Source organism: Eutrigla gurnardus, assembly GCF_963514095.1.
Source record: "Eutrigla gurnardus genome assembly, chromosome: 5".
Classification (NCBI taxonomy): domain Eukaryota; kingdom Metazoa; phylum Chordata; class Actinopteri; order Perciformes; family Triglidae; genus Eutrigla; species Eutrigla gurnardus.
This window is the reverse complement of record NC_139919.1, coordinates 17,330,239-17,347,283: the sequence shown is the minus strand read 5'-3', so window position 1 is coordinate 17,347,283 and position 17,045 is coordinate 17,330,239. Positions and strand designations below refer to the sequence as shown.

At 40.9% G+C, this 17,045-nt stretch overlaps 1 protein-coding gene across 2 annotated transcripts in view; it reads right to left on the bottom strand.

The window, feature by feature from the left end:
• diaph2 (diaphanous-related formin 2) overlaps positions 1-17,045 on the bottom strand; it is a 352,630-nt gene that overhangs the window by 127,649 nt on the left and 207,936 nt on the right. For both annotated transcript variants that reach the window (XM_084010082.1, XM_084010083.1), the window contains 3 exons: positions 8,474-8,575; positions 5,658-5,897; positions 469-598 (listed from right to left, as the gene is read on the bottom strand). In XM_084010082.1, coding sequence (XP_083866208.1) covers positions 469-598; positions 5,658-5,897; positions 8,474-8,575 — 472 coding nt within the window. The remainder of the gene's footprint in view (positions 1-468; positions 599-5,657; positions 5,898-8,473; positions 8,576-17,045) is intronic.

The window sequence follows — 17,045 nt, the reverse complement described above, 5'->3', positions numbered from 1 at the left end:
GTATAGACATCTAACTATATACGGTGCGTGAAGACCATTCAGTCCACTTACACAATGTCTTGCAGCCTTAGTCAAGTGCATAATTAGTTGAATTAGATTAAATAACCAATTAAGGGGCTAACAAAGTAAATAAGCCTGCAGGGATTCTACCAAATGCTTGAGAATACAATTAGAGTGGAATTAGTTTATTGACAGGCTGAATGACAGTGTGGTCAAACAAACAACTCTATTCCTGACAAAAACAGAGAGAGTGTTAGCTGTTGTCAAGGGATGACATAGATTAGTAAAGGGTGAGAATGTGGTGAAAATAAGCTAAAATAAATGAATTAATCTTGTTGCATTGCCTAGAATAAAGACTGTAGGGTTTCCAGACTATTATCACTGCCAGGCGATGTTCCTGCTTTTATAAGGTACGTACGGGTTCTTTGATATACGATGGCCTCAATACTTAAAAATATAGACACATACCTTTGCTGGCACTCTCCACATGCTCCAGTTCTTCTGGAAACCTCAACAGGTCTTGGTGAGCCTCTTCACACTTCTCGGCGAGGAAATGGAGGAGCGTTGTATTCCGACTGATGGATTTAGTGTCTCGGAGCTAAAAAAAGAAAAAAGAAAAGTAAAACCCAGATTTTTTTTATTATACAAATTTTCTTGTCAAATGTACCACACGCATGCACTACACGGTCTGATGATTAAAATGCATACATGTGGGAACCGAGCAAAATGTCTGTTTATACCCTCTCAGAGGGACAGCGCATGACCACGAAGAAAATAAGGAACTGTGTATAAAAAGGTTCCAGTTAATTGGGACCTTTTGACTGTGCCGTCAATGTCCAGTATTAAATGAGAGACAAGGTGGAGACACAGTACATGAGGAGTTGAAATAAAAGCTATGAAACATGATATGCTTTTGGATCCAATTACAGATGGCTAAAGAAAAAGATGTGCAGATTGACACATACAATTATGGGGCATCCATGAAAATAAAACAGTGTGGCACGAAAGTTTGAATGAAAGTATGTGTTTGCCAAGTACGCGTGCATGTGTGTGTGTGTGTGTGCGTGTGCGTGTGTGTGTCTGTGTGTGTGTGTGTGTGTGTGTGTGCGTGCATACACAGACACGTCTACATCAGACTTGCTCCATATTCATATCCCACCATGTTTGCCATGCTGTTCGAACGGCATGCTGGGAAAACTAATTAGCACAACCCACCTCTGTGTACTCCTACTGATAATATCCGTGCTGTAAACAGTCTGCATTTGGACATGCCCACATATGTGCACAGGCAGGCGGGCGTGTGTGTGCGCGCTCACACACGCGCACGCATTTAGGCAATAGTGAACTGAAACAATTACAAGCAGTCAGAGGCATACGGTCACACACACCGTCACAAAGGCACACATTCTTTAATTAGATGAGGATCAATCATTTGGTCACGTTGGGTAATCACAATTTAATTTCATGGATTTTAAATTTTAATTTGTTTATTGTTATACCCCTAACTGTCGTTACCAAGCAAAAAAAGGTGCATCCTCTGTATGCTGATTTCATCAGCTAACTATTATTAGTAATATGTAATAAAGAGAGGTAACCTGGGAGAGGTAAAGAACGTTAAGAAACAGCACATTTCCTGAAATAATAAAGCTAAATAATGCGGCAGAGCACACTGCATTTCCCTAGATTGTCGCATAATATCCACGATGTCACTGATGCGACGTGTTAATGATTTACAGTGGTATCTTTGGCCTGGACTAACATAATGCACACACACAGGAAATGAGAATGGGCACACTGTGAGGTTTCACTGAGTGGAGCTGGTGTGAGTTGAGCAACCGTGTGGTTTCACGTAATAAGGCAGTCATTAAAATTATCTGATGGAACTGGAAGCATATTAGCATTGTGAGGTGAATATCATTGACATAATAAGACCGGAGCAAGTCCACAGAGCATGCATATTTACTACCTCATAAACACACTACTCTAAATGGATTTGACCCAAACCTGTTCTTTTAATGTGTTAAACTGTGTTAATAGTAATTTCTGCGGCATAATTAGTGTTTAGTATTTTACAATTTGAATTTTAAAGAAAGTCTGGTAATTAATTAAAAAACAAAAATTTGGCAGGCTTTAAAAATACCAATTAAAGCACAAGGAGAGGGAACAACCTCAGTCGAATCCATTTACAAATCTGCTGCTTTCAGAAATACCTGGATACAACACACAAGTTAAATCTTCTGGAGCAGATAGCATGGGGAGGACACATTCCCGACTGCTGGAGTCTGGAAACACACACTTGATCATTAACAAGGAGACTAGGTTATATGGAGGTAGCACATGGACTGCGTTTTTAAACATAGTTTGCTGAGATGAAAACAAAGGAGCTCACTAAGGGCCTCTGTAAGTATAGGGTGAATCCTACATAAAACCAAGGTGCTGATGTTATTTTCACACTATTTTACATCAGGAATTTCAAGCAGCTTAAAGGTATCGTGAGAACTATGCCAGGGGCTGTGGAGTATCCGTGCACAGGTTATAGTGAGCTGGTCTATGTCAAAGTCCAGGGCCAGTCTTAATCCTAGACCATCCCTTGTCCTGGCCAGTTCAACTTTGTGCTAAAAGCAAAAACGTGAAAAGGGCTTTTACTGTCAGGGCTCATAAGCTTTGAAATGCTGTACTTGAGGAGCGAAGGCTAGCTGGAGTTTGACCTAAATCTTTTCTTTGACACTGCCTACACAAAATGCCTTCTCGTTTTTATAGCTGCCGTTTTATTTTTTTTTACACTAGCTGCTAACAATGTGTCGTATCCCATTATGTTTTAATGGTGGAGCTGGATGGAGTATAACTAAATGCTTGCTCCTTCAAACAAATCTGTTCATTCGAAATAGATGGAAAATGCTGCTTCATTACGGTTTGCTGAAGGGAAATTCTGAACAGTGGTATTGTTCAATCTTTCATAACATAAATTCCCTTGAGGTAGCGTCAATTCAAATCCCTCACAGTGTGATCCATTCCAATATATTCTGCATTCAGAGTGGCAAGGTATATTACAAGCAAACGCACTTCCACTTGCATATCCAAATCGAAAAATAAATAAATAATACAATAATTAACTACTAACAGAAGAAGTGGCTGTGGGAATATAGAACCCTCACGCTAACAGAAGGATTGTCGGCACTTGATTGCTCAATTTAACTTCTGCAGATGGAGCTGCAGCACGGGGAACATGCATTACATACCTGCTCATATAGTTACATATTATACTGTAAAATGAGAAGAAAGGGGCACACCTACTAGACACTACGAACAGAAAAGCACACAGATGCTTACAATGAGTTTAAATTCACACACGTGCTGTGGACAAGGTCACACCATGCTGGGTTGATGCCTCACTGTTAACCAAGTCAAGTGCCTAATGGGTAGCCTGTTTAACTTTAATTGAACACAAATCATTGCCATGTGGTCTTTAATAATTAAGCAGGGCCTGTTACAAGTGCTTCCCCATAAAATCCAAGAGAAACGTTTCATTGTCTTTGAGTCACTGCAGCAGATGCTTTTGATCAATTTACCCAACAGTCTATATTATTCATAATGTGCATTTAATATGAGTTTCCTTTGTCCCTATCACAAAATGGGCACACATGTTTTTTGCACTAAACTGCAGTGACATGAAATCCACATTTCACTGATGTCCTTGTAAAGCCAGAGCAGGATACGTGTGACCAGGCTGGCTCCCAGGAGGTCTGGGTGCTAGACGTAGCGGAGGCCTGAAGTTGGAACGCCGAGGTGGGTCAGCTTCCCCTTGCTGCTCATTCCCGTCATCAACCTCCTCCTCCCTGATGAGCCCATTAGGTACCCTAGACCTGCCACCCAGGGGTCCATTTACTTGATTGACTAAAGTGAGAAAGCAGACTTTTTTCCTTGTCAATCTATAATGGCACAATCAGGCCTCTGAGGCATTACCAGACTCTACACACTGATTCCGTGAGAGTGCAGGAATACGGAAGGCAAACTGGATTCACCATCCAAAAGCCCTTTTCACACCTGCAAGACAGTAAGCTTCACATACGCGTGGAAGGCGGGGGCATTCACACTTCGGATTCCTATATGAAAAATCCCACTTTGAGTGTTTTCGCATGACATGACAGATCCATTTGAAAATTATTTTTCTACTCAGAACAGTTGTAGCGCTGCCACAGAACATCAGAGAGTTTGAGAAAAAAGTAACTGTTATAACATCTCACACAGGCGGCATTAAAGATGGATTTTGCAACTTGTTTTGGTCAATTATCCCCACAGCTTGATCGCTAATCTAATATTCTCACCAGAGTTATCATCAATTAGATAAGACAATGACACATACAGCCTCTGCTACAAAGTTCCACAGTGCCAAAGCTCCTTTGAAAGGGATAGATAATAAGCACACTCACTAACTAATGTGTTAACATATTTGCATGTCAATGGGGCCCTTATAAAACAGATTAGACAGCGGAAGGTGACTAAATAGCCGGCTGAAATAGTCGGCCAGTGGCAGGATTGGAATTTGTTTTTAAAGCATTATGCACGAGGCAAGGGCTCAGCATTTCTGAGGGGTGACAATGTGACATTAGCAATTAATACAGTGTTTCCTTAGAGATAAGGCTGCTGAAATGGAGACTACACACATACAGTACTAGGATGTAATATTATAAGAAAATATCCAATAAGATCAAACTTGATAGGATGTCAATATATACAGTACTTTTTTCAGAAAACCCACTGACTTTAAAAAAACAACAACATTACACATTACCTGTGTCACATTACACACATTGTATATAAATAATAAATATGGACAACTTTCCAACTGCAACTTCTATAGTCACCTTGCTCTTGGTTTGACTGCCTTTTTAAAATCCAGGCTTAAAACCCAGTTTTTATTATGACATGAATTGCCTGAGCTTTGACTACAGTGGGGCTGCTTATAGACTCTCTCTCTCAGAACACAGGGTAGGACAGCCTCATGCCTCGCTGCATGCCTAATGTAAGAGTGTGTGTGTGTGTGTGTGTGTGTGTGTGTGTGTGTGTGTGTGTGTGTGTGTGTGTGTGTGTGTAGCCAAACAAGTCTGCTACAAGAGCTCGGCTGTGCTTAGTATAGCTGTGTGTGTTCGGCTGTCAGTCGTCTCTTTCACCTCTGCATACTGGGTCAGTGGACACAGATGCTGCCGTTTGGTGACGCAATTCCAGTGTGCTGCTTTATTTTTCATATCTGTTCTATTGAAACAGTTTTTATTTGATGGGCGCTGTAGATTTTAGAAGATCAAGTCTCCATCCAACCTGTTCTGTGTGATTCCACGATGGTGGAACGAGTTGAACTAATATCAATCAGCAGAATCCCTCTCTGTCTCAAAAAAATGCCTTCCTCCTCCAGGAATACCCCCCCCCCCCCCCTCTCAAGCATTTGTGTTACTTCATGCATTGTGTCGGGTAGGACGTGGAAGTGAGCAGTTGCAACGCTTATTTCTGAGGCTTCTCTGGAATCTCCCGTGGCATTTAATGTGCTAGTATATATTTGGAAGCAGTTACATTGATTGTCTTGCGTATGATAATCCCAGTTCAGGTTTAGACACTTTCATTTCTCGTGTTCATCTGTGTCGTGCGCTGTAGCGGCGTGTTACCTTGCAGAGGAAGCTGATGTTGAAACCGAACGTCTGGGCATTCCTCGAGCCGGCGTTCATGTAATTGCCGACGAGCAGCACCAACTCCAGGAATTTGGTCAAGCTTTCGCTCTTCTTCACCTCCTCACAGGCAAACGTCACATTCATGATGTCCGGCCGGATGTTATTCACCTGCTCCTCAAACGTCAGCTTGAACTGAATGCCGTTGAGACGTGGCCGTAGGAGTTTGACTGAACTCATCTGAGGGTATATCAAAAAAATAATAATTATTGTAAAATAAAAAACACCACCCACTGTTGTACTTACAAAAACATGCACATTTATTTATAGATTTTAGGGAGGCACGTCATTTCCCCCATGCAAAGCTGACACAATTGGAACCTCAAAGACACAACCTTCCAGCACTATACCAGTCCATTATTTGTGTTATCCATCCGCATATGCATTAAGTAAAAAGTAAAACTTAATAACACGGCAAATTGCAGCTCAATTGACAGACAAATTGCACTCGTTAAACAAATAACGCCCATCTATCTGTGAACATAATGTATCCGTGTTATGGCGCAGACTGTTTTGCAAATTGTTCACAAGCATGAATTCTGTTCCTTGCGATAGAGCTAAGACAGAAAACAAATCCTATAACGTTACACCACCATCCCATCACTGTCATGTTGAACCTCTATAATTACTGCCGCAACTAGTTTTAATGAACTAAACATCCACTACCCTCTTAAGAAAATGAGATTAACCTCTTCCCTGCCTCCCTCCTGACTTTCATGTGGATAAAGGGATCTACCATTCACCGGATTTGTCATAAATAATATAACAGCCTCAATCAATACTTGTGGGCTTAAGAGTGGAATCAGTGAAGCAAGAAAAAAAATTGACAGAGAAATAGTGATGAAAATAGGGTGGGAATTAAAACAAATAGGGTATTGGCTGTAAGACATGTGGCGAAGCAGCAACCGCAGGCAGGTTCCACAGATTGACACGTTATCCGGTGCTTCAAGGCAACCTTCTAGTCCTGCCCATAAGGTTTCATTACTGCTCATGTATTCGTGTGCATGCCTCTCCCCCCGACTGCACACACACACACACACACACACACACACACACACACACACACTCATCCACTTCCCCCTTACGTGAATTGATTTGTATACAATAAGGAGAGATGACAATGAGAGCCAGCACGTTGGTGACAGCTCTGGCAGGGAGAAGCTTGAACATGGCTTATTTCCCAGGGGAACTAAATAGCTTTGCATCGAGGAGCTACTTCATCAGTGGGGAGGTATGTGATCACACAATTTGGGAGATCGTGAAGGAAACCACCACCCATGCTTCATTACTTCTCCTAAAAGACACGGGCCAAAGGCCTGCAAAGAGTAGAGATGATAGCAAGGGAGATGGAGCGCATCTGCGAGCCCTTGGGTCTAATTGAACATTTCTTTTGTAAAACTGTGTAATGCACCTCTAATATCTTGTTGTAAAGTTAAGTTTAAAGATAACCTTTTTTTTTTTATTCTTTACAGTTGCTTAAAGTGACGGGCATTCACTTGGTAAATGGACGGCAAGAGCAGTTAATTAAAAAGTAATTATAGCTGTAACTAAGTGGAAAGGTCAGAATGGCTTGATGATGTGCTTCCCTTCTTCTACAACTGATTTACAGCACAACTCTGCTTTCTGTGTGTGAAAAGGTAGCAGAGCAAGGTGAGCTTGTGTGAAACACAGGTTGACAGGAAGACTCTTTTTTTTTTTATAAATAACTTAAACAACCTCAATTATCTCTATTATGTCAGCAGATAAGGTCAAATGGCTAGGATAGATGAGGGCCTTGACAGTTTGACTACTTAATTCCATATGAAATTACTTGTAACTAATGGTGTGTATCAAAGTGTATAATGTATATTTTTTATTTGTTTGCTCAAATGTATTATTATTATTAAGTTGTTTCTGTCATTTCCCTGTTATTATGTATTGATTGTGTTATATGTTGGGACCCCCCCCCCCCCCAAAAACGAGATGATACATCTCAAGGGGTTTATCCCAAATAAACACATTTCAAACTCGCTAATCATTACATTTCTGGGGGTACCTGGTAATTTTAGTGCCTGAAAAGATGGCTTACTTTGTGAAGGCTTTATGGCAAATTTAAAATATGTTACCCACAACTTTATTCATCCGATTGCTGTAAAAGATAAAACTTTGGCTGGCCGTTGTAAATTGATTAAAACATTGGGATACATCACCAAGCTGGTTGACTGCAGTGGCATGCTTTTCAAAGAACTTTATACAGACAGGATCCTTAGCCTTAGGGTATGATTTTATCATGAGGAAACACTGACAGCTGCTGTAAAATATATGGCATGCACCGAGTTCTTGTTGCTGAATCTTAATCAAAACCAATTTGAATGTTCTAAGGAAGAGTCAAAAGTGCTTTTTTTTCCAAAAAAAAACATAGCCTCTGTCTTCTGAAAGTTCAGTTTAATGTTTTTTTTTATTTGTATTATTAAGTATGCCCTTTTTATGTTTAGATGTTTTAGAATTAAACATAACTGCAGCTCACAAGGACGTATCCCTCTAATTATTATATTATTATATGTCTCAATTTCCTGGTCCCTTGCTGAACTGCTGGACAAATCCACAAAACTAATAACGATTGGAAAAAATGCTGGAGGAAGACAAAGGTGTCAACATGCGGTGCATGTAGGTAGAGAGGGACAGCGAGTTTGACTGTAGCACAGTGGGAGTATGATATTGTGTGTACTGTGTATTCTCGAGGGGCGATCCAGTAGTCACCAGGAAATTATACTCACCACAATGCCAAACTGCTCCGACTCCACCAGCTCTTCATATTCACCCTTTAGTTCCGCTAGCGCATTCAGCTCTTTCTGCTCCGGTAGGTTCTTTATCAGGTTCTACAAATGGGAGAGCACACACAAAACACGGACACACACACACACACACACACACACACACACACACACACACACGCACACACCCACACACACACACACACAAACAGAGAGTTACTGTTAATGCAAATCTCATTTTCTGTCAGGATCAAAAATCACCTCACAGACGAGGCTGACAGGGTTCCTTACAGCGTAGGAGGAGATAAATCCATACAAGCTGTTACTGTTCGACTCACCCGGTTAGCTAACAGTCTGGAAGATAATAGTCCGGGCATTAAAACGCTATGTGCCCTCAGGTGCACTTTTCTAGATGCATGGAAGGAACGGGTGCTCTTCTCCCATGTTAAACAGAGCTTGTTTCCAGATTATACGGAAACACTTCCTTTGATTTCTGACAATGTTGTCCACCCCGTATCTCTATTAGACTAGATTTGAGCCAGAATGCACGGAGGCTTCCTGGTGGTCTGGTAGGACGATAAGTAGATAAGGTCACATAATCACTGCTCACTGTTGGCTTTTTACTGTGACAGTGGTGGCCCTTAGCCAATTACAGAACATGTCAGGGACCTTCAGATAACTGACCTTTACTGCATAATCCACATCACCTTGCGATTGTCTTTAAAAAAAACATGCAACGGGTTTTGCCATTAATTTGCGACTCTTCTGTTAAATTCCCCCTTGCGAAAGCAGAAAAAAGAAAAGAGTTGCTGGCTGAAGGTTGAAGATTAAGATGGAGATGAGGACGATAATGGGAGGGGCTGTGTTTTCTGTAAATGTTAATTGTTTGTGTGAAGGTCAGCAAAGTTAATAAAATTGACCACGGCGACTGTTCCCTCCTTTTCTCAGAGGAGAAGAAGAGGAAGAGGTGCCCTTTTCCAGGTCTTCACAAAGCTTCCCTCCTCATTAGCTCCCCAAATTTATTCAGCGGGAGCCGACTGGTGCAGAGTCACGTGGCCAGATGGGAGCCGAGACAGGAAAAACAGAGACCAGACACTGCTGCTGGGCCACGGCCCTGGCTGACCACTCTATAGACCTCGGCACCATGGCCAGTGTCTACTGGCCACTAATGATGACATCTCTGTCCTTCCCTCAGGGAATGCAGCAATATAAAAAAGTAAGCCAGAATGCAGAACCCGCATTCCTGTTTGGGAGGGAGCCATTATATCAAATGTTGCTTGCTTTTGCTGAAGCTCCAATTAGGGTCTGCGGCAAGCGATGGTGCCATGATAATGAAGGCTTTTGATCATATCAGCAGAAGCAGAAAGGATTGTTGAAAATATAAAAACTACAAAAAAGACATATTTGTGTAATTGGATTTGTAAGAATGCTTATATCGGAGTTTTGATAACTGGGCACATGGTTTTCTTTTTTTGCTCCCTTTTTCGGTTGAGAGCAATGTTGTTAATTATTCACTCATGACCTTTTGTAAATAACCCTTTCCTGTGACTGATTCTTACAGTACACCTGGTTATTTTTTCATAAAGGATGGGCAAAAGGAAAAATAACATCATTCTGAAACCTACGATGCTTTTTATGATGTTTGTTCAGAAATGCAGGTTTTGATTAAGGAGTGAGCTTCATGCTGTTCCGGAAAAGCTTAAAAATACTTAAAACTGTTTTTCTTTTGTGTATTCTAAAAGGTACTTAAAATTTAGAGTGTATCTATGACTGATTGCAGCTACATGGCTCTCATGGTGACAGCTGAGCCGGCAGCTAGTTGCTAACAGCACTAACAACAGTGCAAACAATGGCCCTACAGGTGCTCTCCATGTATTGCTCTGTATGCCACAATGTATGGTATTAAATAAATGGTAATATACAAATATTGACTCTATTCAACTATAATATATATATATATATATATGTGGCAAATCTAATTAATTAGACTGTTCTCTGGTGTTGCTTCCTGAAAAAAGATGAACAATTAGGGGTATTATACAGCGTGCCTTTTACAGTGCATTTCCATTTGAGTTGAGTCTGGTTTGGTACAGTACATACACGAAGGGAGAATGCCCTTGGTAGAGCCTAGTGAATGTAATTTAGTACATTGCTAATAATGCATGTGTCCTTGTTCAGTGGCTTTTAATACTCAACAGAGATTTGTCAGGATTCAGACATCTATGACATATACAAACATACACATACACAGAACTCATGGCATGCATTGAATTTGGCACGGGCACGGACGTACACACACACACACACACACACACACACACACACACACACACACACACACACACACACACACACACACAGCAGATTAGTGGAAGTATGCTAGCAACACTACACATTCATTTCCTGCCTCGGGCGAAGATGAAGGTGCTACATATCAGCACACCAGCCAAGATACAGCAACCCACTAACAAAGAAAACAGCAAAATGTGGTTGTTCAGGTTAAAACATCATTAATCTGACTTAAGGTATATGTTAATTAATTGCTAAATATGTACTGTACAGTTGCTGGATAATACAAATACATGTTATGGTAAATTTAGCAAAAATATTCAGAAATTATAAAACAAATGTACTGAGATCCTACATCGCCTAAACGTTGAGATTAAACAGACACCTGTAGATTGAGTCTTCTATGAAAAAATATGCACAAAGAAAGTTTCTGAGCGACAGAGTGTGCACGTAACCATAGTAACCTATTGCCACTCAAGCATGTGTGCAAGAGGAGAGGCAGAGACGCTGACTGAGATACTCTGATCAACATGCATCAGAATTAATTCAAATGTAAATATTTGTGCATATTTCTAATTTTCACCCTGATGCTCTAAATAACGTGCTGCTGCACAGACTCATTCAATCATATACGTAGGAAAGCCTTGTATCACACAGCAATGCTATCAGTTATGCATTATTTTGACTGTGAGAGAAAAATATTTATATTCTGTCAAAATGTCTGTTATCTAGGGTTACAATATCATAACCTCTGCTGCTTCTACTTTGAAGCAACAGTCACAACTTTAATTTCAAGATGTATTCTTCATCTGCTGAATGCCACAGTTTAAAGCTTTTCAAAGCCCCAGTAGTATATATATTTTTTTAATATATATGTGGCTCCCTAAAACCTGAATTTTGTAAATCCTAGGTGTGATCGTTAAATATTTTAAGCTCAGTAGATGGATCAGAATAAAAAACAATCTTCCTCAGTGACAGCGATACTCCAATAACACATGCACAATTCATTTCCATCAGTTTGAAGACACAATGGCTGTCTGTCAAAATGTGTTCAATTTCAATTTAAAGAATAAACAAAACATGAATGAGCAGATAATTGTTTTAGATGTTTTTCCTTTTTCTGAAATAGATAAGGATACCATCACATATGAATACACAATCATTGTATTATAGATTTACTGTCGGCACGTCAACTCAAAGACTCTGAGAGAACCTCAGAGCACCGTTACTGGTGCTTTCCCCTCACTCGAACTTGTACTGTACATATACAGAAGGAAAGCAAGTATAGTAAATGTTGGTGGAATAATTCCACTACTGCTGGCAGTGAAAGGTTTACTTGAGGAATGGAAGCAGTTGTGAGGGTAAAGGAGAGTCTAAAATGAGATACAGGTTACGGTTCACTAAACATTTGTAGAAGATGACAGTATCTGTAGGGCTTTCACTTCCACACTTTGATCTTTGCAGCTGGGGGGGTATTAGGCATGTATTAGGCACACACTTAACCGTACAGTTTACAGCACTGCATGCTGTTAAAAGCAGCAGGTGCTGGTGTAGTGCAGAGTGAGTATACTTTGATATTCAGAAGACAATGAATGTAAGTGTGCAGTGCACTATTTCACATAGGGATCAAGGACAATCTGTGCACAGTAATACAAAGGGCCCTATTTTAGCGGTCTGAAACACAAGTCTGAAATGTGGTGGATATCTGACTCTTGCGCCCAACACAAATCTAAAAAGGGTTTAAGTGGCTTGATTACTACAATAAACTACAATAAACCAATCAAAGCGTCAACCCATTCCCTTTAAGAGCAAGAGGGGCTTGTTCCATAGCGGATTGCTGTTATAGTTGCAGATTCACTGCAGAGGAGACTGACGTGCTGGTAAGCGCAGTAAAAGCTAAATCAAAACAATGACACGCCAACACCAAGATCCTGGTATCAGGAGCAGTTTGCATGGCCAAGCAGTGGAGGGAGCAGCGCAACAACCAAGGTTCACAGGAGAAACCCTTACAATTAGTCTTTTGGGTGAATGTGACGCTAGATATATGTGTTCATTTCGCCATGGACTCCACAACTATTTCCCCAGTGTTGAAATATTTTGTCTTAATTATTTTGTCTCGTAATTATTTATGGTCTGCCTCAATCGGACCTGCTGCGTCCCTGTGGATGAGAGAAGCAGTTGGAAGAGCGCTGTGCACACGCTCCATATGGCCAAGCATGCACCCTTAAAAGTGCATCTAAATAACGTTGGCAGAATTGTTTTCTGAAACACCAAAATAGCACCAGGGAAACTTTGTGCTTTTGAATTTCCTGTTTTATTTTGAAATATAATTTCAGGTCACTTGCCTTTCCTCATGTGTTTGCGGTCTGACGTCCCCCCTGATGGTTTCCACCACATTGCCCATTATGTGTCTTATAGTCCACATCTCCCTTTGTCCTGTGCCAGAGTATATCGTTTGTCCCTGTACCTCCAGCCCTTTTTGTCCACAGCCCACGCCAAGAGCCCATGAGTTTGTATGATCTGGATTTCTCGCTTTGAGTGCTTTTTTGTTGTAGTGTTTTGGTCAAATCTAGAGAAGCTAGTTTTTGGTTATAGCCTTGTGCTTACTCATACTTACTTAGTGATTTTCATTTTTGTATATTCCATAGTTAATTCAACCAGAGTAATGTACTTCTCAGCCTTTTATTTGCCTCCCTTGGGAGTGATTTTCTGTTATCTTTTTCCCTTGAAGGTTCTCGTGTTTAGTTTGAGTTTTTCACGGTTCCCCGTCTTTTCGACTTTAGTCTTGGAGTTTCATAGCCTGTTTTGTTTTCACTCTGTCAAGGGAAGATTGAAGTTCCTAATAAAGATCTGCCTGAGCTGTTCACCCATTGCATTTGTGTCCTCTTTTAGTCCAGGCCTGACAGTGTGACATGTACCACACCTTAATCAAACCAGCCTTTTGAGATATAATTAGAGCAGAAAAAGGCATACTCCCAAAAGTAATGTCAAAATGATGAAGAAAACCAAGAAATCTTGTGATTTAGTCTGAGACATGTCAATCGATAAAGCTTTTCTCGCAGCAATTAAGGAGTTATTCAGCTGGGTTAAATGACGGAGAAATCACCTGATGTCTAACAGATGATTCTGGTAAACTGTGATCCTCTACGAGGCTTATGGGAGGTCCACAACAAAGACGGAAGAGGAGCCACGTCTGCCATGTGCTCGACAGATCTGTGATTTTCTCCTTTTAATTGATTTTCTTCTCAATTGTGGGGCGACAGAGAGACATGTGGTATTCTGCCCATGCTTCCTGATGAGCAGCAGCGTGGGAGTGCCATCTCCCTGCCGTGACACCTCAGCAGGCTCCCTACCTGGCTCATGGCAAATCAGTGAAGACTTCAGTTCAAATCAATAACAAAGTAATAGACGGACAAGAAGACTCGTCAACATCCTACAAGCCGTATCTTCTAAAGTCAATGCTTGATAGTTCTAAGAAAAGAAGAGGAATTTCAAATGTTAGATTATTTTCGAAGTAAATCAAAAAAGAGAGAACTTTGTAACTTTGCACAATATTTTGTGGGTGTAGACAGCACCCGCTACTACCATAGAACTGAAAACTGAATATGTGGATGTGGAACAAAGGCTATTGAGCTGTGTTTTTGTTGACGAGAACGGGAATGTAATGCATGAATATTTAGAATTTTCCGAAACAGTTTTATATGATATGATATGCAAAGCCTTTACAATACTAATACATGTTTTATCCTATAAAATATGTATGGATATAAGCGTGTTTTCAACGTTAAACCTCAATAGTAGGGGAGAATTTACGTGAAAAAAACCCCAGAAAAAACTAACGACAACAACGCAAGTCAAAATGTGGTGGAACAGGTAAATATGAAGCAGTGAACATCAGTTAGGCCGTTGTAGTCTGACAGAATCTACAGCCTGCCAAACAGCACAAACACCTCAAATCTCACTATGAGTAAAGCTCCAGCGACAGGCTGACAGGCAACGAACTGAGTGTGACAGATTCTAAAATCGCATTAAACTAAATGAGAAATGCAGTCTGAGAAAGAAAGACACAAATACAGTGAGAGGGAGGGGAAAAAAGGTTGAGGGAGAGATAGAGGGGGGAGGGATTAATTTGAGGGTTGGGGTCTGGAAACCTGACAGACTAAGTGTGACATTAAATGTGTCTTTTAGAAGGAAATATAGGATTTTTTTTTTTCTGTTTGAATTTGCACACTTGGGCACTGTGGTGTGAAGCATGATTAAGAAATAAATTAACAGAGCAAATAGGGGGGTTGACATAGAGAAAGAGAAGACATAAATATAGAATTTGGTAAAGACAGAGCCGTGGCCAGAAAAGGAAACAAACAAATAAAAAACAGAGACATAAACAGAGTGTTTCTGAAAGCTTATTCCTCTCTAACCCGAATCTATTGTGAGCCCTCTGGACTTACAGATGAATTTAATATATCAACTGCAAGGGTTATATGCTTCAACATGTGAATGCACATATGCTCATTTAATGACATCAGCTTTGATAAAACAGTTTTGCATAATACATGAAGACAAATATGCAGGACGTGTGCTCAAAGAAAGTTCTCAAGGTGGGGAAAAGAGGGGGGAGGGGGGACTCTGCCGCACTGCATTGAAATCATCCCTCATTTGGGATTATGTTCCTTTGACAATAACGCACTGCTCGTATATGATGAGACTGTCAATCAAATAAGAAGAGAGCTAGCATGTGAAACAGTAATAGAAATTAATTTGTTTGTGGAGTCTGCTGTCTGGGAGTGTCTCTGTGAGTGATGTGCCATCTGTCAGAGAAACAAAGACACTGAATTGGAGAGCGAAAACAGAAAACACATTTTGCTCGCTTAAGGAAACACAGCACCAGTGTGCCTAAGGAGAAGCCACATGGAGCCCACCTAATCAAAATTTAACTCATGTGCTGTTTTGTGCATGGTTTTGTCTGTGAGTATGAATTTGTTTCTGTGCGTGTGTGTATATGCCTGAGCTTTTAATCAATATTCAGCCTGAGGACGGAGTACCTGGTCTGGACCCTGCAGCTACAGATCAGCAGCGTGCTGATGATGGGTGAAAAGTACACGCGGTACCTTAGGTCCCGGCCATCAATTTCTAAGGAACATTTGATATTGTACCAAGACTCGCCTCCCTTTCCCTGCCTTTACTTTGTTTATTCAGTATTTCTCCTCCTCTCTCTCTCTCTCTCTCTCTCTCTCTTACTTTTCCAGCCCTACAAAAATCAGCATAATGCAATTCACATTTCATTGTTAAATTAGCATTTGATGCAGAAGAGAGTTATGTGCCATGTGCCAAAATAAACCACAATTAAGCCCAAGGGGGACCCCGTTTCTCCTGCTTAAGCTCTAATCCAACAGGCCCAGTGCACAGCAATACTTATCACCTTGCCCCACATGTGCACTTTTACACCATGCAAATGATGCCCGACAATGTGCCAGGCTGCTACAATCACCTGTTGTTACAGCGCAGGACAAAGGCTGGCATGGCACCGCCAGACCCTGCAGCCAATGAACTGCGTGTAATGACGGGCCCATGCATATGGATGAGCACCGTGGTGATCTGGGTGATTGACAAGAGAGATAAACAATAATAACAAGCATGGCTAGTACGAAAGACTCCTGTGAGACCTGGCGGAAAGGTTGTTGCCATGAGAACGAGAACATGAGAAGCTGTAAGCTGACAATGCTGTTGTTTGCTGTGAGACAACCTCGTCAGTGTGTATTATGATTTAATTTGACGTACTATGGAATTTTATTGTGTGTGTGTTATATTGTGTGTATAGAGTATATATGATTTATATATATATAAATCATGACATTGTGGTAAACTCAGGAGAACTGTTGCATGCACTTTGTTAGAAACTCCATTATCTCCACTAGATTGGAGGTGAACACACAAACTGCCTGGCCAAAAATAAGTGACCACCTGGATTTAACTAAGCACATTTGGGGTAATGGACAAAGGTCATGTGGTCTGACGAGTCCAGATTGATCCTGTTCCAGAGTGATGGGCGCAGCAGGGAGGCGGATGAAGTGATACACCCATCATGCCTAGTGTACAAGCCTGTGGGGGCAGTGTAATGATCATGGGTCGCTTCAGTTTTTCAGGTTTCAGCAACATTATGTGATCAGCTGACTATCTGAATATACTGAATTACTGGGTTTTTCCATCAATGGATTTGTTTCTTCCCTCATGGCACCGGCATATTCCAAGCTGACAATGCCCAATTAGTTGGGCTCAACTTGTGAAA